Raw genomic sequence first — 22,580 nt, 5'->3', positions numbered from 1 at the left:
ATCAAACCCACTAAGCACCTACGTTTAGGTGTCTGCAATGTTTAGGTGTCTCCATCACCTTGGACTTTCTTTGTAGTGAGTGAGGCTCTAGTCTGTTAAGGAGTTAGGAAGGGGTGACATGTTAGGTGGTCCATCCAGATGTTTCCCAGTCCATATTAGGAGGAAATCTCCCAGGGTTCCCTCACTGATGCTAGGGAGAACTATGCCAGGTCCCACCTGAACATGAGGGTGAGCCAGATGTGAGTACGGCAGAAACAATGGGTTTTTTGACCTGCTTCAAACTGCAGTGATCAAGCAGAAGGCTATCCAGCAGGTATCCTCAGTCATCATCGATCACACCATTTGTTCTACCTCATCCTTTTTTTTTTCCATATTTTCACTCCCATGTTCTTCTCCTTTACCACCTGCAACCCTTCCCAAACAATCAGCCCATCCCTGTTAGCCCATTGTCCCTAGTTTTGCTGGTATCTTTTTTTTTGGAACTTATGACATGGTTGCCTTGGTAGTCCCCCCTTAGTCATCAATCTGCTAAGCACCTACTCCCCCCTTTTTTTTTTTATTACCTATAAGGACCAGCGGTTTCTCACATCATTATCTTGTTAGTTATCTTGTTAACTATATATGGTCAGGGTTAGCCATCTGCTTGGACATTATTTCCTCTTTGATATCAAGAATTTCTACCTGTTTCTCACATTACTCTCTTGTTAGTGTAGCCATACAGTTGGGATAGGCCATTTATCTGCGTACCTCAGCGTAGTCCATGCAGCGAGTGACTAGATTTCCTTGGGTACAGAGAGCTCTGAGGTGACCAGCTCAGATGGAGATATCTGCACTGGAGAGACCTGTGTCTGCTGTGATGGATCCCGGTCAAGTTGTCTGATGTGACTGGGAAGCAGCACAATCAGGGCCCCTCCATGCTAGGTGCTCCACAAAGGGACAGGTGCTTTTTGCCTCATTAGAGACTGAAGTAGACAAGGCAGATGTGGGACAGGGAGAGGAATGAGGCTGGAAAAATAAAATAGGTAGAACGGCCTCCGGAAGCCAACGACAGAGCGAAGGGAGCTACAGCCCGTAGGAGCAACCTGGCTCCATGGGACTGTGAGGAAGGGAAAGGGCTGGGCTCTTCAGGAAAAGGGCATCTGAACAGGGCTGTGATGGGAGCCCCCAAAATCGTGAGCATCCTTATGACTTATGGCACGAGGTCAAGGAGGCACCTGATGCAATGAGAGGAAGCAAGCCAAAGACAGGCTGAAGGAAGCCCTTTTCCATACGCTGCCTTTTTCACCTGGCTGGGACTCCTTCCTGCAGGACTTTGTGGAAGCCAGAAATTTGAGCGGGCTCAAAAGGGGCTAGACAAATTCGCGCAGGACACATTCAATGGCCTGGTCAGAGTGGCTTGGGAAGTCACTTTGATCTGACTCAGTGAGGTGGGGCAATACCAATCTATCCAGCTCACGGCTTCATCCGCTACCTGCCCAGGACCACCACATCCATCTCTGTGCCTCTGAGCCGCTGCGGGTTTTCCTCCCAGGAATGATGCCCCTGTGCTGGAAGCTGCATTTAGGACTCTGGAAACAGAGCAGTGACATGTCCCCACTGCAGTTTCAGACGCATCTAGGCTTGGCTGCATGCTGGGGGCCAGTTTCTGGCCTACTTCCAGGCTATTTGTTTGCACCTACAGCATAGCAATGAGACATTGCTCTGCTACCAAACCTCTGAGTCCAGGCAGACCTTTCTCAGGTGCTTCCACTTGAAACGCCACACAGGTCACGGAGGGGTGGACACCAAAGCACTGTCTACTGGGCCAGCTGTGGGCTGCATATCTTGAGCTGCAGCCTCTACCTTCACCCACATGGGCCACATGGAGCCCTCGGGCACCGGTAGGACCCTGGGATAATTTCCCCTGGTCCTTGGGGGACGTTTGCTGCCGATGCCAGGTTCAGAGCTGCTGGGGCCGCGCCACATCCAGACCCCCAACTGGTTTGCAACTTCAGATAAAGCCACAGGGGAAGTGGGACTCACGCTGCGACTCCCCAGCTCAGCTCCCCTAGGAGCGGTGACGGCCGTCCGTGCATCACAGTCTGACACCCGTGTGCCAGGGTGCTCCAATTAGCGCGGACAGAAAGCAAACCAAATCCCTCCGAATAGGCCAGCACCTGATTTATGAGTCACCGCTCTGACGCATTCCTGGCAGCCCCGACCTATGCTCGCTCTCCTTCCCTCTTTTTCCTCTCCTCGTCTTTTCTCCCTTTCCACTTGCTGTCGGCAGCGATGGGCTGGGCAGCTTTATTTTATAAATTTTATTATAATTTATGAGTCTTATGCCCATCTGGCAGACCTACCTTCCAGGAAGGGGCTTTATCCCCAGCTCCTCACGCTCCCGGCTGAGCCAGCTGTGCTCCCAGGCGGATTTGCATGGAGCAGGGAGGTGCGGGGCTGCCTGCCTGGGTGGTGCATTTCCCTCCCCAGAGGCTACCCTGGGCTCTGGCTTCTCAAGGACGTTTTTTGTGATGAAGTCTGCCCGGGGAGGTCTCGAGGATACAGGGACTGGGATTGCCTCCAGCAGAGGCGAGGGAGGACTCGGTGCATGTGTGTGGCTGGGGTCTCACCCCACCTCGCGGCCGGCCATGCCAAGCACCCCATGCGTCTCGGAGATGGCTTAGCCTCACGGCACAGAGTGGGATCTGGATCTTAAATAACCATGTCAGCAGGAGGGATGGTGCCCAAAATCCACCACGGCTCAAGCTGCCTGTCCGGAGCCACTTGCATAACTCACTGGGTGGGATGTGCTGGCTCGCACCGCGCAGCAGGTCTGGCGGGGTAATTGCAAAGTCCCATCTGGCCTTCAGAGCTCTGCGCTTCTCTAAAGTCCACGTCCCGCCTGTTTTGAAGGGCTTTTCTCCTGTGCTGCTCCCAAAGGAGCAGCAGCAAATGCGATGTGCAGCCCAGCCCAGTGCTGTCAGCGAAGTGAAGCCGGGGGTGCAGCTGGGCTGGTGTTTTCCAGCCCAGGGTGGGGTGGGGACCAGCTTGGCAAAGTGTCTGCAGTGCTGGTCACCTCTCCTTGTCTCCGAACTGCAGCCTCTCCCAACCGCCCCTCCCAGTGCTCCTCCGTCCTCATCCCGGCTTCTCCCAGCCAGGGGGTATAGCTAGGGATGGGACCATCTCTGCTTGCCTACGGCTCATCGAGCCACGCTGCTGTAGCCAAGAGGAGATGCTCTGATGGTTTATGGACCACAAAATAGCTTTTTGGCTCGGGTGCTTCCAAGTTTGCTGCCCTTGAGGCCCATAAAAGGGGCAGGCAGATCTCTGCTGCCTGTTCAGCTGTGTATACGCCGGAATAAGAGACAAGTCCAGCATGTCTCTTCCCTGGCTTTATTCTCCCAGTCCCCAGTGCTCTGGGAGCAGAAGAGGTTGGCAGTTACCCATACGCCCATCCTTGATGAAATCTAGTCCCTGTCTTAGGCTGTGCATGCCTCCCTGACACCCTGCGGGATGGTTTTCTGCCCTTCCTTGGGTTGCTTTGCAGGACAGAGGGGCGCAGAGCTAATGGGGCTCTGCAGGCAGCACTGGAGCAGCGTCTGCTCCCAGGCCACAGGCTCACCTTGATATTGGTCTGCAGTTTGGGGGGGGGGGGGGGGGGGGGCGACTGATGTTTTGCTCGTCAAACGAGACGGCGTCTCAGGAGAGAAAATCTGCAACCTGAGGTGGTTGGGGCTGATTTTAAGTAGGGAGGACAACTCCAAACCCCTGTGAGATGTGCCCAGGGCAGGCAGTTCCCACGTCCCTTCCTGGCGTTAATGGAAATGAGGTGGGGCCCTTGTGTGGGTTATTTGCCAGTGTGCCCATAAAATCGGAGCAGATGGAAGTCTTTGGGGCTGCCCCTGCTCAGGGGAGCTCAGCCCAGCCGTGCTGGAGCCAGCGTGTGTGGGAGCAAAGCATCTGGCGTCAGCAACTGCTCTGCTCCCGTCCTGTTGGTGTGGGACCCAGGGAAGTGAAGGGTGTTTAATCAGAAAGGATATTCAGGGCAACGTGAGGGTGACAAAGGAGGCTTTTTCTCTGAGATGTTTCCAGCATTGCTTTTAGTTTTGCTTGTGGCAGGGAAGCATCTGTTATGTTTAAGCAAGTGGCTTTTTACAGCCCAACCTTTGCTCTGCTGAGGTGGAGCCGGCAAAGGAAGAACTTGGCCCAAACCCAGGAGTACGCTTGGGTCCTGCAGAGTTTCCACTGCTCACCCTGGGGGACCTGGGGCCTCAGGGCTGGAGGTACCCAGGTAGCAAACCCTGATGTCACAGAGATGCCCCTGCCTTGATGCTCCTCTACAACCCGTTAAGCTCACTGTCACTTTATGAGGATATAACGCTAGTTTGACGGGCTCTGCTTTCTGTAATGCCCCGTAGGCTGGAATTAGTGGTATCATCTTTGAAATCTTTGTGAAATTCTGCATTAGCTCTTTATTTCAGATGGGATTGAGTGGTATGGGGCAGTCTGAACATATTCCCACATTGTTTCATTTTCTCTTTAACAAATTGGCATGATGAGAACTCCCTCTTGGCCTTTCAGGACACTGAAAATCAATAGCAGTACTTAACACCGTCTATTTATGTAATCATATGCTTCCTATAATTTATTTGTCTATCCATTCAGTTTTTCAGACTCCAAGGGGTGAGTAACACAGAGAGGCTGATTTGAGAAAGGGTGGTGTTAAGAGCTGTTGTGTAACACCCTTCTTTAATACTATGGGAATGAAAACTATTTTATTAGCAGTCGCAGCCGCTTTATGCAGCCCATACCTCGCCTGGCTCCTGCCCCACGGCCCCCTTTGACGTCGACTGAACGTTGAATTGAACGTTGCTGAACCTGTGCCGCTATTGACAGTTCTGCCAGTCCCACCCAGGGCCAAGTCGCCTTCCCTGCTGCGCGTTGTCCCTTTTGTTCCTATCCTAAAACGCCTCCTTATTGTACTTAACTCTGCTGGGTATCGATTGGTCTTAGCATCCTTTTGTTTCACTAACTGATTTTCCGCACCTCAGAGCATGAGACCTGCCACGCAGGGTCGCACCAGGGTGTCCCAAGCCCCACGTCCTCTCAGAGCCCAGAGATGGACATCTAGTCCATCCATCTTTCCAGCCTAGTCCATCTAGTCCAAGAGTAAAACCAGGGCAAGCTAACGCAAGATTTCCCGGTAGTCCTTTCGAGCCTCTGTCCATCTTCTGCTTGGGACATTTCCTGAGCCTGTTGTGGTTCATCTTCTTAGGAACCCACAGAGCACTGTTCTTAATTTCTGGATGATATTTGCAGTTCCTAATAAATCACTTATTAGGCTCACTAAGCCTCTCCCCTCTTCCTTTCCTGATTCTTTTGTATTATCACTTTGTCCATAACCCTGGCCAGTTGTTTGCTTTCTGCACAACTGTGAGTTTATGGCTTTTGGGATTTCTAGGAAAACAGTGTTTAAAAGTTTCCAATTATCACCCTGCCTTGGTAGGACAAAGACCAAATGACCCCTTAAGGCCTCTCCAAAGAGGCTGCTCCAGTGCTGCCCAATTGTCTATGATCCCATCAGTTATTTTTTCTAGTCAGATCCTGTCTTCCAATTGATTTAGTTCCTAATTGTTTTCAGCTTTGAGGAATTGGCCCTTTTCAAGCCGATGACTGTAACGCTATTATAGTTTGGACTTTCTGCTTGAATATACAGCCATGTCACAACGGTTTACACTGAAGCAACCCCCGATGGTTAGCTCTGTACTGGGTTGTTCTTAGCCAGCAGTGATGAGTTCTGCAATGCAAATCCCCTCCTAAAGGTTCATCTCAGTATTTCCAAAATGCATTTCCTTTTTCTCTAAGTAATGTCATTGGAAAAGTCACAATTTTTGGTTAAGAGGAAATTCCAAGAAACTGGAATTTCCTTTGGAGCCACGTTCAGGTGGAATCACAGGAACTGCAGGGTGAAGTTTTCTGGCATGCGAGACGGTAATTGAGAGAGTTCTTGGCCTTTAAAATGCACAGATCATGGAGCAGGGCTCCTGGCAAATTCCCTCTCTGTCACTTAGCTCCTCTGTGGTGGAGATTTGTGTTTATTAGAGGCTCCTAGATACCTGATAAACAATACAGACGGCAAAGGAGTCATCTCTGTGTGTGTGTGTGTGTGTGTGTGTGTGTGCGCGCGCGTGCGTGCATCTGCTGAATGGCTGCTCTGCAGGTGGAGAATCACTGAACTCTGTACCCGTTGTATTTCAGGGCCTCCAGGACCCAAAGGAGACCAAGGCAATGAAGGAATGGAAGGTGAACCTGGTCTTCCCGGCCTCCCTGGGCTGCGAGGTAAGGAACAACATGTCCAGAGAACAGAAAACTCAGCCAAGCTTGACCCAGAGTGCACAGTGTCAACAGGACCGTTCCCAGTGACTTCTCTAGGGTCCCAGTCTGACCCTTGGGACCTTGCTGGCACTGTACAAAGATTAAATAATGTTAGGGTGAACCTGCTGTCTCATCGCCTGCCAAATTGCTGGGGCTGTTCTTTGCCACAGATTCCTCTATCTCTTGGCCTCCTTTCACACTTCAGTGACTCAAATCATGATGAGTCCTCCACATCCCATAGACTGATCTGTCATCTGAGATCACCACATCTACCTTAAGCCTAGCTTATCTCTTTGCTAGCTATATTGCACCCAATTAGTTTCCCTGCATGCATGAGACTCGAGGTAATTTTCCAGAGCCTGCTGTCCTCTCTGGAAGCCCTTCTTCTCGTGGTAAGGGTGTAGGGTGGGTAGGACCCAGCTTGCAGTGCCTAGTCACAGCTCTGACACTGATTAGCTATGAGACCTTGGAAACTGCTCCCCGTTAGTAGGCTTGGGGGTATTAGTACCAATCCTCTCTGATATGGCATCCTGATGATCTTTGAAAGCTCTTAGGTCTTCTGGTCCCTGTTGTATCTCCTTGCATCATCCTGTTTCATTCCCTTCTTACATCCAAGATTCTCTCTTCCCTGTCCATGCTGACATCGTTTCCAATACTGCATGGCAGTCCTTCTCTTCCTCTGGCTACTTAGCAGCTGTCCCTTCCTGAAGTCCAATATTTGGAGGGTTTGAGTGATCCCATATCCCATAGGTTTCAGGAGGACCTTCAGGCCAGTGTGCACCCCCTGTTCCCACCACTAGCAGGGCGAATCTGTGGTGCTCAGTACCGCAATGCCTGGGCTGACCCAGTGCTGGGAATGAGACACCAAGCCTGGAGAGGCTTCTGCTTGGACCACACTGTCCCTTACTCGGGTGCAGAAATGCAAGTCTTCAGGGACAAAAGTCTCTCTCATCTTCCATCTTGTTCCCTTGGCCTCCTGCCTTCCCCCTGCATTACTGGAAGGACAGTGAGAGCTGTACAAGTCCATTAGCTGCCTGCAGGTTCCTTTGAAATAGCCACCCAGCAAAGGTTGATGTTTCTCAGAGCTGGAACTGGCCACAGCCCTGTGCTCACTCAAAGGGCCTTTAGGAGACACAAGGCTCCACACCAGCAGCTTGCAACCAAAGGTAGGGAAGAGAGACCGAGCACAGAGCCAGCCTGTGAGAGGGGACCCCAGGCATCGGCGAGGCTGGGAAAGCTGAGGCTTTGAGGGGTTTTGTAGGATACTTCTTCAATTTCAAGAATGCATTAGTTTTTTCTTCTTAATTCAAATCATTGTTTTTACCATAAATTCAGTTTAAGAAGCAACAAATCCCCATCCCCAGGAAAACATGTTTTTCTGGCTAACAAGAAACCTGTTCTGTCACATCAGAAAGAGCCAGGGGAAAAAGCCAGGATTCCCCTTCCGCTACGATGGCGCAGCCGAGGGCTCTGGCCAAGTGAACCCTGACCACAGATATTCTGGGCATGCCTGGCCCTCTGGATGCGTGCTCAGCTTGAGCCTGTTTCTAATTTTAAGCCAATCCTGGAACTACTGGGTTTACACCCAAGACACGGACATGGTGCAGAGCTTGCTGGAGGATCCCTCTTGGTGAAGACCTTCTGCAGTCTGGTGGCTTCTGTCCCCTACAGGCTCTTTCCTGTCAAGGTGACAGGATCCTTCCTATCTGGGATGTGGTGTCGCAGCCCTCCTTCTCCATCGTCTTACATCCTGGAGGAGAAATCTGCCTGCCTCTGGATCTGACCATCAACCTCATATCATGCCAGGGAATTAAACCATGGCAATCCCAGCAGGCAGCACCTTGGGGTGCCGTGGGGCAATGTCCCACCCTGGCACTAATTAATTAACCAGTGAAGATGTGACCTGGGATCACAAGGGGTGCTGGAGCTGGAGTGGGTGGGTTTGAGCCCCCACACCCCTGGATCCGAGCTGCCAATACTGGGCTGGCATTAAAACCACACATTTCTGGTGCTCCCTTTTCCCTCATTCCTAGGAGGATGGCAGGACTGGCCAAATTCAGCAAAGCCAGCCGGGAAACCCGATCGCTGTCTGAAAACCCTTGTCAGTGCTGGCTGCCCATGCTTATTTCACGGACAGCTATTTTTTTGCGTTGACAGATTCATGGATGTTTTTCTTGGGTGTAGTAAGCATAAGAAATACATCGTCTGGTTTCTTTCCTTTTTTTTTTTGTTGTTTAAACAAAAAGCAAAGCAGTCCCTGGAGGGTTCACCTATGGGAAGAGCTGCTGAAATAACCACAATTTATTGCGCTTTGTCCATCTCACTTTCCCTGGTGCTTTTCCAGATGGGGTCACAGCACGTGGGGTTCAGAAAGCTCAGGTTCAGGTGTGGCCAGCATTTCAAAGCATATCTCGTAAATTTGCATTACCCTTCACATACTAGATGTGCCTCTCTGCACTTCCTTCTTTCCCCTGGGGCTTCTGCCCAAATATGAATCTGGCCCTGACCCAGCGCTTCCCCTGGGGAGAGAAGCAAGGCCTTAGCTGAGCACAGCAGACGAAGGGTTAAGCCCCAGACTGTGTCCACTGGAGCTGGTGTCCAAATTCCTCCCGACTGCTTTGGCTGCAGAGCTGAGCCTCAAGGGGAGAAATGTGTCCACGTACAGAGCGACCCTTGGCAAGCGGGGTGCGCAGCCCTCTGCTCCAGAGGTGTTTCTCCCTGAGGGACCTGGCTGGAAGCAGATGCAACAGAGAAGACCTGGCTCTTGTGGCTGTACAGCACTTGCATTGTGGATGGTAGAAGGAGCTGGTTCAAACCATAGGAAAATATTGACTAAGGCTGGAAAAGCCCAGTCCAGGAGGGACACAATGCTCAGTGCAAGGGGAACTCAGGTCTCCTTCAACACTCACATGTGGGCATGGGAGATCAGCAGCATCATGCTGGGCAGATGGCTGAGCTCAGATGCTGGAGGAGCTGTTCTCTCTCTGAGGGCTTCTCCCTAAGGAGGTTCTGCTCTGGCATGGGCTCAGGACACAGCTGGGGTCCATGCTGCAGGGCAGCCGCTAGTCATGTGTCCCACTTAGCCAATACACATGGATGCAAGGGGTGCACAACCCCCAGCTCTTCCCACAGCACCTCACGGCTCCTTGTGGTCTTTGTTCCCCCCGGCTCCTCCATCTTGTTCCTTGGTCTCCAACCTTGGGGTCTGGCTGTTACATTGCTCTGAGCCCTAAGATGCTCAGACCCTTATTAGCACCAGCCCAGGTCTGACTGAAATCCAGCCTGTATCTAAGGGCAGATACAAAAAGAAGTTATGGGCTAGACTCTCAGGTGTGTCCTTCTGATGGTCCTTGACTGCTGGCAAAAGGCCACAGACCAACTAGCATGTCTGCTGGCAAGCAAAACGTGCATGTGTGTGTATGTGTCTGTGTGTGGGCACACGTGTGCATGCTTGTGGGAGCAAAGCTGGTTTATATAGGTTCCCACTGCAATAGGACCATTTTGTCTCGTTGTCCCTACTCTAGGGCTACCTGGGGAGAGAGGACCACCAGGACCACGTGGCTTGAAAGGGGACCAAGGAGACCTTGGCCCTCCAGGTCCACCAGGGTTGCGGGGATTCAGAGGTAAGGACCAGCTTCGGTGCACAAGTTCCTGGTTGGGTCACTGATTCTAGCTGGGCTTCCTGCAACAAACTGGCTCTGGAGACCAGTGTCAAGAGGGCAGAGACACTGGTTAGCGGGTGTGAGAGTGGCAGGGCCCAGGGCCCATCTGCCCTGGCTCGTGACCTACCTGGAGCCTCCCAGGCAGAGAGGAAATCTCACTGAGCTTGGAGTGTGCCCGCTTGCACCTTTGCATGAATAACATCTCCACTGAGTCCTTTCCACCAAGGGACAGCGGCAGAGAGAGTCCAGAGCTTGGAGGCAGAGGTTAAAACACTTGTTATGGTCGTGCTCCATCCAGCCGCAGTCTAGGAGTCCCTGGCTCCTGCAGCTCGATGAGGCTTGGCCAGGGGCTGGCATGGGTGGCAGCGCTGCCTGGGCTGGGCGCTCACGGCCCTGCTGGCCTCTCCAAGGCCACGTGAGTGCTTGCCAGGCTGTCCTCCCACCCTCCCACGCGTGGCTTGGGCAGGGTTTTAGGCACAGCATGGAGTTCAGACTTTGTTTTTTCTGGTCACCCTTTCTGGCTCCCTGTGGTTTTGCAGAGCCTCACCACACCCAGGTTAAGAGCAGAGACAAATTCTGGGTGCGGAAAGTGTCTGTACACCTACTTAGCAGGATGGATTAGTCCCAGGAGACCTTCTAAAAAAGTACCATGCTGCGACTAAAACAGAACCAATAATCCCAGTTTCCAAAACAAGCTTTTTTTAACCTCAAAACACCTTGGGCGGCAGGGGCATGGGGGAGGCAGGAAGAGCCCAGCCCAACAGAAGTGGTGCCTCCCTAAGCAGAGTGGCGGGTGTCTGCAGCCTGCCCTGGCGATTGGGAGCCCCTTTGGGAGACAGCCTGGTGCATGGCAGTAGAGAGGGTGGGAGGTGCCGCGCCTTCAAATAGTGCACGCAGCAGAAAGCCGTCCATCCGTCCACGTTCTTCTCGTCCCTTGCTTGTGTGTGACGTTGACCTGGGACGTGGCCACGCTGGCCCCCGTGGATGCGTGATTGTGGCCAGGGAAAAGGGAAGTACGGGACAGTGAGCATGCCTGGAATAACACCCTGAGTTCTGGGAATGGGGTGGTGTTGTCCCTTCTCGTGGAGGTCCCGTATGTTATATGTCTTACAGCCTCTCGCTGTCAACGGTACTACACAGTGAGTTCTTCTGATGAATTGCACATGTGAAAGCTAAAGGAAAATGTTCTCTTTAAGCACATCTCTCTCCTATATCTGCAAACTTGGCATCACACTGAAAAGATGGCCGGAGAGTTAGCTTCCAGTTTTCCTGTACATCCTTTGCAGTGTTTGGTGCCAGTCATTGCCAGAGGCAGGGATCCAGGGGAGACCTCTGTGTCCAGTCTGGTCGTCCTTCCTTCATTTGTGGCTAGCCGCAACTGTGTCCATCTCTTGCACCAGGCACACTAACCAAAAGCCCTACTGTACCTAGGGGCAGGACCAGATCGTCCATCCCTTCTTCGTTTTGTAGTGTCTTTGTGCAAAGGACCTTTTGTAGGGACATGCCGTCCTCCTCCCACAGTGTTGGTTCCTGAACGTGCAGACACAGAAGGCTTTAGCTCCAGGTGGAAAGGAGACGTAGGAGAATAGACACTTCCTGTGGCATAGCACGAGAGCAAAGTAAAGCTCTCAGAGCTGCAGCCCAAGGCAAGAAGCTCTTTTGCAGAATTAGTGCAATCTCTCTTAACGCAGCGATGCGATACGCGTTTGCTCTTCTCCGACTCTAATCTCTGTCATTTAGCACATCTCAGGCTAGCTGACTCAGCTTTGCATGCTGCATTCCTGTTCAGCAGGCAACAGGGGCTAATTCTGGGGACTCCTTCCCTTTGACGGGTTCATGTCCCCCTTCAGAGGTCCAAGGAGGCCGTGGGCACTGCCACAGCAAAGAAGCATTGCCCTGTCTATCAGTTGCGGAGGGCTGGCGTGGTTCACAGCAGAGCTGCATCCATGCAGCAGAAGCGGGTGAGAAGGTAAGATAGGGAGTGGGTGTGCAGAAAGGAGGTCCCAAGCAACGCAGCACATGTTCTGGGTGGTGTATGAGGAACGGCTGCGCTACGCAGCAGCCTTCGCCCGTCTGCAGCCCAGCTGCATCCAGCCGGTGGATTATCAGCGTCTGGGATTTGGATGCTTTCTGGCCCCCGTGCTGCTCTGCAGGGTGGGAGATGCCAGGAGCTCAGTCTCCTCCAGATGGGAAGCTCCAGTCCAAATCAGGCTGGGCTGCATTGCAGTCCATGCTATCAGGCAACAGCAAAGCACGAGCAAGATGCATTCCTGCTTCTCACCAACAGCTCTGATGGCAGCCTCCACAGTTCACCTCGTTCTTCTCATAGCAAACATTGCTACAGTGCTGGAGGGGTTTCAGAAAGAATTACCATCACTCCTGCTAATGACTGATCCTATTTCCCTGGAGCCATTACTGCTGTAATCACCTGGCTTACTGCTATGACAGCTCTATTCATCCCGTTGGTCTCCCAGTCATCCCAGTCTGGACACTAGCTGACCTTCCAAGACCTGTTTACTGATGGAGATGGCTCTCCAGGCCACACAGCTGGTTAGAAGATATTTGTGCAGTGCTTTGTGGTCTAGAAGCACTCAACACAGCAAGATACTATTTCTACCACCCCTTCTCATCCAGCAGAAGGAAGCACAGTGTTTCTGAGCTGGTGGAGCCTTGGCTGCCAGGCTGCATCCACCCCGTGCTAATCAAAGCAGAGGCCTCTGTCAGAGCAAAGAGCCTTACATGGCACATGCTGTGAGGATGAAAGAACAAAGAAACTGCAGTATTTCAAATCTGTTTTCCTATTTTCCAATATCCTCTCTTGGCCTTTTTTGGAGATAACTCTGGCCCTTTAGGTCTGCAGTTTCCCACCAATGATATGGGTGTCCCAGGTGCGGGACTCTTTCCCAGCCGTGAAGAGCTAAGGCAGGAACTGTAGGGTAAAAATGTCCGGCCTGGTCTTGCAGGAGGTCACAAAACCCCCTTGAAATGGGCGCTGGCAATAGCCTTGCAAATCCATGAGCGCTGCAGGGCCTCGCACTAACGTGAGGGAGGTGGTGACTCCGCAAGCAATCAGTGGCTAAGATGTTCCTGGCAGCAAATCAAACAACTGCTGCGTTGAGATTCGCCAACCAAAACCACAATGTACTTCGGGTCTGTGGTTTCCTTTCTTTCCTTGGAGCAGAGGAAGGTAGGCTTTTCTCACTGGCTGATGCCAAGCAATGAATTGACAAGGAAATTATACTGAGAAGCATGGGCGAATTAAACTGTACTTCAGGCTCAGCCAACACTCCCCCTCTCACTCTTGAAGCTGGTTGTTAAATGCATTTTTGTTTTTCCCTGAACACCAGTGCCCCGTGCGTGTGTCAGGAAGTGCTGGAGGCTTTGGCCTCATAAATGTTGGTCTCTCGGGATGAGAGGCTGATCAGGACCAAACCCTGACACCAGATTTGCCCGGCAAAACAAGCCCTGGGAGGAGATGACTCTTCTGGATGGAGGACATTGATGAAGTCATGCTTCAAGCTGGGGACTGCCTAGACTGCAAGGATAGAGCCCCTCCAAGACCCAGGTCCCTGCAAGCATCCAGGAGCACGTCACCTCCCTTGCTTTTCCTTGACCGCCTGCACTGTCTCCTGCCGCTAGCACGGTGACTGGGCAATATTTACAATCTTTTCCCCATCCCGTGTTTGCTGCTGGTCCCACCAGTGCCGTCCGCAGCAAGGGATCCCTCCCTCCGCGTCCCCTTTCCGACCCACCTGGGCAAAGGTGGCCACCAAAGCCCAGGGTTGGACGTGTCTTGTCCCAAGTGAGTCCCGGCTCCCAAACTCCCCCAGGTCAGGGGTGCTCGGGCAAAGGGGCCTCATCCCAACTGTTCTCCAATAAATAGCGAAAAGCTCTGGCAGCAAGCGCTGAATTTCTCTGGTTTATGGGATTCTCTGCAATTTATAGGAAACAGACACGGAGTGGGGCAACGGTCCAAGCCTCGGCTTTAAGGAAAGGCCTGTTTTCCCGCAGCGCTAGGCTTGTACTTCTATAACGGCTTTCTTCTGAGTCTACGATAACCATCAGTGCGCTGGGAAACGCAGCCGCTTCGGGGGGAAGGGACGTCGAGGCGGGCGAGCCTCCTCGCCGAAAACGCGAGGGTCGCTTATCCCGAGAGCCCCGCGGGAGCGTTTCCGGCGGGTCTGGGTTGGCTCGCAGGGATGGGCCGATGCGCTCTCGCCGTGACCGCTGCGCGCCAGCCCTTTCGCCTCCCGCGGCGCTGCGGCTCTTCCTCTCTGCCACCGAGCAGCCGTTCCCCATCCTTTTCCTTTTGCTGCTCTCCTGTCCTTCAGAATTACCCCAGGGAAGTATTGTTTTCCTTGTTTGCAAACAGGGACAATTTTTATGGAAAGTGACTATAAATCAGCCTGCTTTAGCCTTCCTCGGGGAACGTTGTACAGGGCACGCGTTTACGAGGAAACAGCAGTAAATTCGCCACGGCAATGGTTGCTTACCTAGGGGTGAATTCATGGCAAATGAGAGAAATCCTCTTCCTAAATCCCACGTGCAGGTAGAGAGGGATTTGCTCGCGTGTTGCTGCAAACAGAAGACATTTCTGCGTGCGAGCGGTCGAGTGAGATTACCTCTGCATTAAGAAGGGAGCGGCAAATACGTCTGAGGTACGCCGGTCAATGCACCTTCAAAACGTTCCCTTTTAGACCAGAGATTTCCATACCCAGCATTATTAGAAGAAAAATATTATACTTTGTCTCCTGTAATTTAACCTCCATCCTACTGCGACTGGAAGGGGGATTTAGCACAGATTTCACGTCTTCTGCAGGCAAAAATTCCCAACAGCGGCTGGACATGACCCTGCAGAGCCAATGCAGGGCTCAGTCTGGTGTCTTCTGAACAACATCATCCCTCTCCCCACCTGGATCCGGCACAGAAATTTTCCTGCCCAAGGGATGGGACTTTGCTGACGGCACGGCAGGTTTGCAATTGCCTCTGGGGCTCGCTCGGGGCCGTTGGTGCAGACCAGAGACCAGCAGCATCTGGTCGTGCTTCTCCACCACATCCTGCACACCTGGACTCGTTTGTCCAGAAAAAAACAGGAACAAAACCTAGACTCAGCTGTGCTGATGTACTTGCAGTGAGAAATTGCCAAGATAGTCACTGAGTGAAGGCACCAGCCGTCCCTCCTGGTGGGACCAACAGTGACACCAGCACCAGGGCTTCCCTCCTGGTCTTGCTGGATCTGCCCAGCTCCTGCGGCTCCCTCATTTCCAGCTGGTGCCAGGCCTTGCCCTCAGCTGGGGATGCTCCTGAGACCCATCTGGGGCCCAGCAGCTCAGAGAGCTGGGCCTGAACCGAAGGAACAGGTGCCAAATCGGATGGGAGCTGTGCTGCAAAGGGGCTGTCCTCTGCTCACTGGTGAGCTTGTTTAGAAGAAAAGAGAGAAGAGAAGAAGGGAAAACCAAGGAATGAAGGAAACCAAGCAACCGAGGTCGAAGGGGAGGGATGGGAAATGAGGAGCAGAAGAAGCAGAGGAGCTGCCCTCCAAGGAGGCCCTGGCACCTGCATTTTGGGGAGGAGAAGGTTCAGCGTTTTTGCAAAGCGTTTGAGATGTGCCGATGGAGAGCAGCTACATGCTAACGCTGATGTCTTCACCCTGCTGAGAGATGCGAGAGCAGAAGCAATGGGAAGGTGGTTCGGGGGGGAGCCACGAGTGAGTACGCAGCGATGCACGGGGGAGAAGCCACTCTCTAAGCCTCTCTGGGGTCGGGGCCTGAAACGACTCTTGGTCACAAGCGCACTGAAAGCGTCTGAGCACAGCCAGCCCCCCAGCCAGGCAAACGCTGGGGAAGGAAGAGAGAGGCAACGGGAATTACTCCCCCCCGGCAGCTGCTGGAAGCGGGATGTTGGAAGCCCCAGAGCCATGGGCTGAGCCGGGGCGGCCACGCTGCGCTCTTCCCTCCCTGCAAAGAGATTTCCTCCCGCTGCCGCGTGGGTATTGCAGAGGCTGCGGTCGTTTTCCCAGGTCTCCTCGTCCTACATGATCGCTGTTTTATTTGCTTGCACCCTAGCAGTAGGTCACTGGGACTAAGGTCTTCCTGTGCCAGATGTATCTGAAGCTAAAACAAAAAACAGCTTAAAGCAGCTCCTAATGCAATAGCGCAGGTCTGAGACAGGGAGCAAATGCATACGTGGATTTTTTTTGGGGGGGGGGAGGTGGTGTATTTATCAGCTTTGGCACGCTCCAGGTCTGATCTGGAGCCCATCACAAGGAATTTCCCCGGCATCGGCGTGCCTTGGTTGCCCGAGCTGCGTGCCCAGCTCTGCCTGGCCCCGGCTTGGGGCAGCTGCGTTTTGACGATGCAGCTCATCCTCTGCCCTGCTCCGTTTTGCCCGAGTAGAGGCTTTGGCCCTTGCAGGGGCCGACGGCAACTCGAGACCTCTCTCCTTGCAACGGCCGATTATGGTTTTAGGATGAGTTTGCGCCGAAGCTGATGCTCGTGGCCATCCTTCTCGGCCAGATCCGGCTTCTCCTTCCCAAAGGATGCCTTTTCCCGGCCTTGGGCGTTGGGTTTTTTTTTTTTTTTAAAGCATCCTGGCCTCTTAGCCTTGGCCTTTCTCCTAAGCCTTTCTGAGACGAACAAGACGTTAGTGTTGTTGCGTGATATAATGACGCATAACACATTAGTGCGTTAATATATTATTGCATTATAGACTGCGGCTCCGATTTGCCCCCGTTGCGGTTTCCACCCCAACGGGACGATAACGCAGCTGAGCTCGCGCCGCAGGGGAATTTTGCTTTAGCAAAGGGAGGCCGGGTGCACGCCGGAGCTGGGAAGCCGGTCAGTTTTTTGGGGAGAAACGCAAAAGAATCGCGATGGCGTCTTTACGGTTTCTTGCCGGGGAAGGGTGGCGGGGGGGGGAGGCGTCGGCGCTCGCGTGCGCGGAGAGGGGCCGGGAGAGCATCACGTGCCGCCGAGCCGCATCCCTGGCCCCTCTCCCGCCGCTCTCCGGCCTCGTGTCATCTGGTTCCCATCACGGAGCCGGCTCCAGGCAGCTTTCCTCTATCTGCCGCAGCTGAGGCTGCCCGGGGGAGCAATCCCGGCTTCCCAGAGCCTCCGAGTTAAAGGGCAAGAATTTCCTGCACGCTCGCTCGCTTGCTTTTTTTTCTTAATGAGAAATTTCAGCATGCATGTGTGTGTGCGTGTGCGGTGTTTCTCGACGTTACACGGAGACAAAAGAGGCGCGTACGTCAAAGCAGGACCCCCAAAAACCACCCGGCTGTACCTCGGTGGCGCAGCTGGCCGGGGGCTGGCGGCAAGTGGCCGCGCAGTGCCGTCCCCGGCTCCCTGCCAACCTCGGGGACCGGCGGCATCGACAACCCCAGGCCGAGACCCACTTTCCTTCCCCTCTCATCTTTTTCTGTGCGTTGCAAACCCATCTCTCCCGCGCTGGGCTGGCAGGAGCCTCAGCGCCGATGCCCGCAGGGCAAGCTCTGCCGCCAGCGTTTTCGGAGCCCTGCCTGACGCCCTTTGCTCTTTGCAGGTGACCGAGGCCCGAAGGGAGAGAAAGGGGACCGCGGTGGCGACGCAGGTAAGCGGGTACCGCCCCGGGGCTGTCCCCGTCGGGCCCCTCGGCGCGGGGTCTCGGCGGCGCGTGCCCCCGCCGTGGGTAAACACTGGCTGCAAAGAGTGGAAGGGGGCCAAGCTTGAGCTCTCCCAGCGCCGGTTTTCCCTCCCTGTACAACGAGTCCGAGCTGCCATCGTAAATCAGTGAGGAGATCTGGACGCTCAGTGAGGAGGAGGGCGGCGCGCGAGGGAGCAGGGCTGGGGCACGGGGAGGGCAGAGCGGGACGCGGCTGGGTGCCGGAGTCCTGCTTCCTCGCCGCCTCCGGCGAGTGTCTCCTCTGGGACCAAAAGCAGCACATGCCCATCGATCCGCAGCATCCCAGCGCTGGGTTTTCCGGGCTGGCAGCCCGAGACACGGCTGTGCCTCGGCTGGGGAGGAAGCCGGCTCACACACCAGAGGGCTGTGTTGCCATTCAGAGGGACCTGGACAGGCTGGAGAGCTGGGCAGAGAGGAACCTCATGAAGTCCAACAAAGGCCAGTGCAGGGTCCTGCACCTAGGCAGGAATAACCCCATGCACCAGGACAGGCTGGGGGCTGAGCTGCTGGAAAGCAGCTCTGCAGAGAAGGAGCTGGGAGTGCTGGTGGACACCAAGTTAAACATGAGCCAGCAGTGTGCCCTTGTGGCCAAGAAGGCCAATGGGATCCTGGGGTGCATTAGGCAGAGTGTTGCCAGCAGGTGGAGGGAGGTGATCCTGCCCCTCTCCTCAGCCCTGGTGAGGCCTCACGTGGAGTCCTGTGTCCAGTTCTGGGCTCCCCAGGACAAGAGAGACATGGCACTCCTGGAGAGAGTCCAGCAGAGGGCTACCAAGAGGATTAGAGGGCTGGAGCATCTCTCCTATGAAGAAAGACTGCAAGAGCTGGGCCTGTTCAGCCTGCAGAAGAGAAGACTGAGAGGGGATCTCATCAACGTGTACAAGTATCTGAAGGGGGAGTGTCAAGAGGATGAGGCCAGCCTCTTCTCCGTGGTGCCCAGCAACAGGACAAGAGGCAATGGGCAGAAACTGAACCACAGGAAGTTCCATCTGAACCTGAGAAAAAACTTCTTCACTGTGAGGGTGACAGAGCATTGGCACAGGTTGCCCAGAGAGGTGGTGGAGTCTCCTTCGCTGGAGATATTCAAAAGCCGTCTGGATGTGATCCTGGGCAATATGCTCTAGAGGACCCTGCTTGAGCAGGGAGGTTGGACTAGATGATCTCCAGAGGCCCCTTCCAACCTAAACGATTCTGTGATTCTGTGATTCCTCTGAAGAAAGGCTGGGGGAGCTGGGCCTGTTCAGCCTGGAGAAGAGAAGACTGAGAGGCGATCTGATCAAAGTGTATAAGTATGTGAAGGGAGGGTGTCAAGAGAACGGGGCCAGCCTCTTCTCCGTGGTGCCCAGCAAAAGGACAAGAGGCAACGGGCAGAAACTGAACCACAGGAAGTTCCACCTAAACCTGAGAAAAAACCTTCTTTCCTGTGCGGGTGACTGAGCACTGGAGCAGGTTGCCCAGAGAGGTAGTGGAGTCTCCTTCGCTGGAGATAGTCAAAACCCGTCTGGATGTGATCCTGGGCAATATGCTCTAGAGGTCCCTGCTTGAGCAGGGAGGTTGGACTAGATGATCTCCAGAGGTCCCTTCTAACCTCAACCATTCTGTGATTTTGTTAGCCCAGGGCAGGCAGAGCTGGAGCCCGCCTGTGCTCCCTGAAACCCTGGAGACGCTCGCCGTCTCCTCCGAGCGTGGGCCATCCCTCCTTGCTTGTCCAGGACATCCCTCCATCCCCACCTCCCTGCAGGAGCAGCGCGGGAGCCGGGAAGGGGCGAGATGGCAACAGGGGGCTCAAACCGGCACCGGGGCAAGGGCAAAGCTCTGTGTACTGCAGGGAACCGAACCGGCAGGTGAAGAGGGTCTCGGCGGTGGAAAGAGACTAGGGCCCGTGCTTCGGGCGCTCTTCTCGCCCCGAGCGACGCCTGGGTGCAGTCCCGTCCCCCGCCGCGGGTGCAGGAGGGGACACGGCTCCCTGGGAACCGGGCTCTGTGCAGATGGGCGGCTCCATTGGTTTGGGATGCGCCTGGGGCAACTCGCATCCTCTGTGACACCCCAGCTCGTCAGCAAGCTCCAGCACAGCAGAAATGCCAGGAGCAGCAGCGAAGGGAACACCATGCCGCGGACACGCCAGCTGCCACCTCTCCAGACTCCAGGACGCCTCGAAGCTGCCGTTCGGCCGGCAAACCCACCGCCTGCCCCCTCGCTTGTGCTTTTTGCCCGAACATCTGTTTAATTTGCCTAGATAGGCGCCGCCTGCGCAGAGCTGGCTGGAAGAGCGTAGATCTTGGCTCCTGCACCCAAGGGACCTGCACGGTCCCAGGCTCTGGCATCTCTTGTAGCCACGGCGTGGAGGAGATCCCACCCCTCCATCCACCCACGCTCCAGCAGGACCTTCCGTTTCCTGGTCCTGGGGGACCCCCCCCCCAAAAAAAAATCTTAGCGCATCCCAGAGCTTTGAGCTGTGCGGCGCAACGGAGCAGAGCCGAGGCAGCGGAGGAGGCGGCGGGGCCGGCACGGACCTGCCCGTCCCCTCTCCCACCCGCAGGCCGCTGCCGTTGAGGTGCATCTCCGGGTCGCGCGGATCAAAGCTTTGGCCGGCGGCGCGCGGAGATGAAGGAGAAGCCGGGCGACGCTGGCGCCGAACCTTCCTCCCACGGCGAGCAGGGAGCGAGCGCCTCTGCCCCAGGGAGCCGCAGCCCCGCTTCCTTGCCCGGCAGATGGTCTCAATTACCAGGCAGGAGGAGACGATATCTCGCCACAGCTGCAAAGAATCAGGCCCTTGTTTTCTCAGCCACCAGGGTTTATTTCTCCTCTGTAGCTTTTCCTTTCTTGCTTGGCGTCGGCTTTTCGGGGTCTGGCGGGGAGCGGGCTGGGTGGGGAGATGGGAGGGTTTGGAAGTCGTTGATGCGGTGAAAAGAAGCACCGAAAATGAGAAAAAGTGGAGGGGAGAGTGAAAATCTCAGGGTTTATCGGGGTACGATGCAAAGGGAAAGTTGGAAAACCCCACGCGCCGGGGAGCTGCTCCAAGGCGGACGCAGGCAGCGCCAAGCCCAGCACCGGGCTGCGGCCGTGGCCTCGGCTTGCCCTGGTCCTGAGGGCGCCGGTCCCTTCCCCGAGCGGCTGGGAAGGGGAGGGCAGGGGAAAAAGAAGGAAAAAAAAGAAGAAGGATTCTGGGTCTGGGAAGCGAGAGCTAAAGTTCAATTAGCAACCGAACCAAAGCTCCTGGGCTTCGCTGCCCTGGTACTGGCTCTTTGCCCTGGGCAGCCGGCGTCGGGTCTGCAGCTGCAGCGCGGGATGCATTGACGTCCCCGTGCAAATGCTTCGGAGCAGCTCCTGGAGAAGGGGAAGGTGTCCGTGAGCATCGGTGCCGCTTCCAGACAGCCGGGGCAGCAGCAGGGACCGGGCTGGGACGCCCCAAGCTGCAGCGAGAGGGCTCCAGGCACGGCTGGGCTGCAGGGATCGCTGTCACAGAGCAACCGGCACCGCTTTGCTAGGAAAGCCCTGGACGCACTGGGTTTTCTCAGCTGTTTTTAGCCCTCTTACTAATGCTCGTTAGAGGCTGAACGGAAGGGCCGCGGCCAGGGTTCACGCCTGCTTTCGTAGCAGCCCTCACCCGAGTGATTAATGGGAACACCCCAGTCCCACGCGTGCTTGGAGCCGTGCCCCGGTTGCAGAGCTCTTCCCCGCCTTGGGAAAGGATACGCCGGGGCCGCGTTAGCTTCGTGCACCGGCTTCCCGCACAGCTGTCTCCCACCGCAGCGGGCACGGCGAGCCCTCTGCTCCAGCCCGCCCGCGTCCTCCGGGCTTCGTCTGCATGCAGGCGCCTTGCTGGCGCAAAGCAAATGGTCCCTTTGGCCGTGGCCGGGCTGTGCCGGGTGGGTCGGGGCCAGAGAAATGACCTGGCAGTGGGTAGTTCCCTCATGCAGATGGTGCTTCCATGCATTCAGAAACCTCCTGGGGCTCAGTCGGTGCCGGGATTATTAAGTAGGTGGTATTAAGTGCCTGGTAGCATCCTGGGGTCCTGAGCCCGCCTGCTAAGCGCTCCCCTCCCAATGCACCCAGTAATCCCTGCCCGGGGATGGGTTGGGGCTGGGTACGTTGGCCCATGCCAGACCTGGAGATACGTCCAGGGTGAGCAAGCTCAGGGCAGTGTTTGGTTCATGCACTAGCACTGCAACGTCGCCTCAGCGCCCTATGCTCCTTGCAGTCTGTAGAGAAATTGTCACCTTCAGCTTTACATCGGGGTTGGCCTGAGTCACCGTCTGTGTCTCTCCATGGACTAGCGAGGGACCCCCAAGGGACGAGGGGTAGTTAGAGCTAGGCAGGAGGACGCTGGGCTTCAGGACCCCTGCTCGAGGATGCGTTGCTGCGGCCGTGTGAGGAGCCGGGCAGCCCTTGTTGGCAGCAGTGTGCAGGTAGAAACCGTGATTTCAGATGCACGTGGACGGGATAGCCGGTACAAGCTGGAAACTGTGCAAAGGGAGGTCGGAAAAGCATAGCTTGATTCGAGAAGCAAAAAGGCTGGGAGGGGACTGGGCTGCTCTTTGTAAATGCCCAGATAAGAGGGCAGGGTCGAGGCTGTGGACGAAGTCAGAGGAGGAGGAGGAAATGAGGATGTCGTGATGAGGAACTGGTTTGGTTTGGAGGTAGAGAGAAGGCCTTGGACTGTCAGCAGCAAAGACCCCCACAAGAGGTCCCAGAGCAGCTGCGTTTCCCAGTGCCTGGAGAGCAGAAAGGGCTGTGGCCCTAAGGCATCTTGAGGTGGCTTCGCCTTCTTGCTGGACCTGGAGCTCCCACCAAGCATGACTGTGATGAGGACGTGGGCAGGGAACACCGAACACCTGGGGCATCCCTGCGGAGCCGGGAAGGTTGCGTTGTGTGGCTCACTGTCTCGGGGCAAAGAGAAGGGCCAGA

At 55.1% G+C, this 22,580-nt stretch overlaps 1 protein-coding gene across 4 annotated transcripts in view; it reads left to right on the top strand.

The window, feature by feature from the left end:
- SCARA5 (scavenger receptor class A member 5) overlaps positions 1-22,580 on the top strand; it is a 36,524-nt gene that overhangs the window by 9,348 nt on the left and 4,596 nt on the right. For all 4 annotated transcript variants that reach the window (XM_068936697.1, XM_068936700.1, XM_068936699.1 and 1 more), the window contains exons 5-7: positions 6,238-6,318; positions 9,879-9,977; positions 17,556-17,603. In XM_068936697.1, the coding sequence (XP_068792798.1) occupies positions 6,238-6,318; positions 9,879-9,977; positions 17,556-17,603 (228 nt within the window). The remainder of the gene's footprint in view (positions 1-6,237; positions 6,319-9,878; positions 9,978-17,555; positions 17,604-22,580) is intronic.

Source organism: Struthio camelus, chromosome 3 (assembly GCF_040807025.1).
Source record: "Struthio camelus isolate bStrCam1 chromosome 3, bStrCam1.hap1, whole genome shotgun sequence".
In the NCBI taxonomy this organism is placed as follows: Eukaryota; Metazoa; Chordata; class Aves; order Struthioniformes; family Struthionidae; genus Struthio; species Struthio camelus.
Note: the sequence above shows the minus strand (reverse complement) of the source record. Positions and strands in the feature narration are given on the sequence as shown.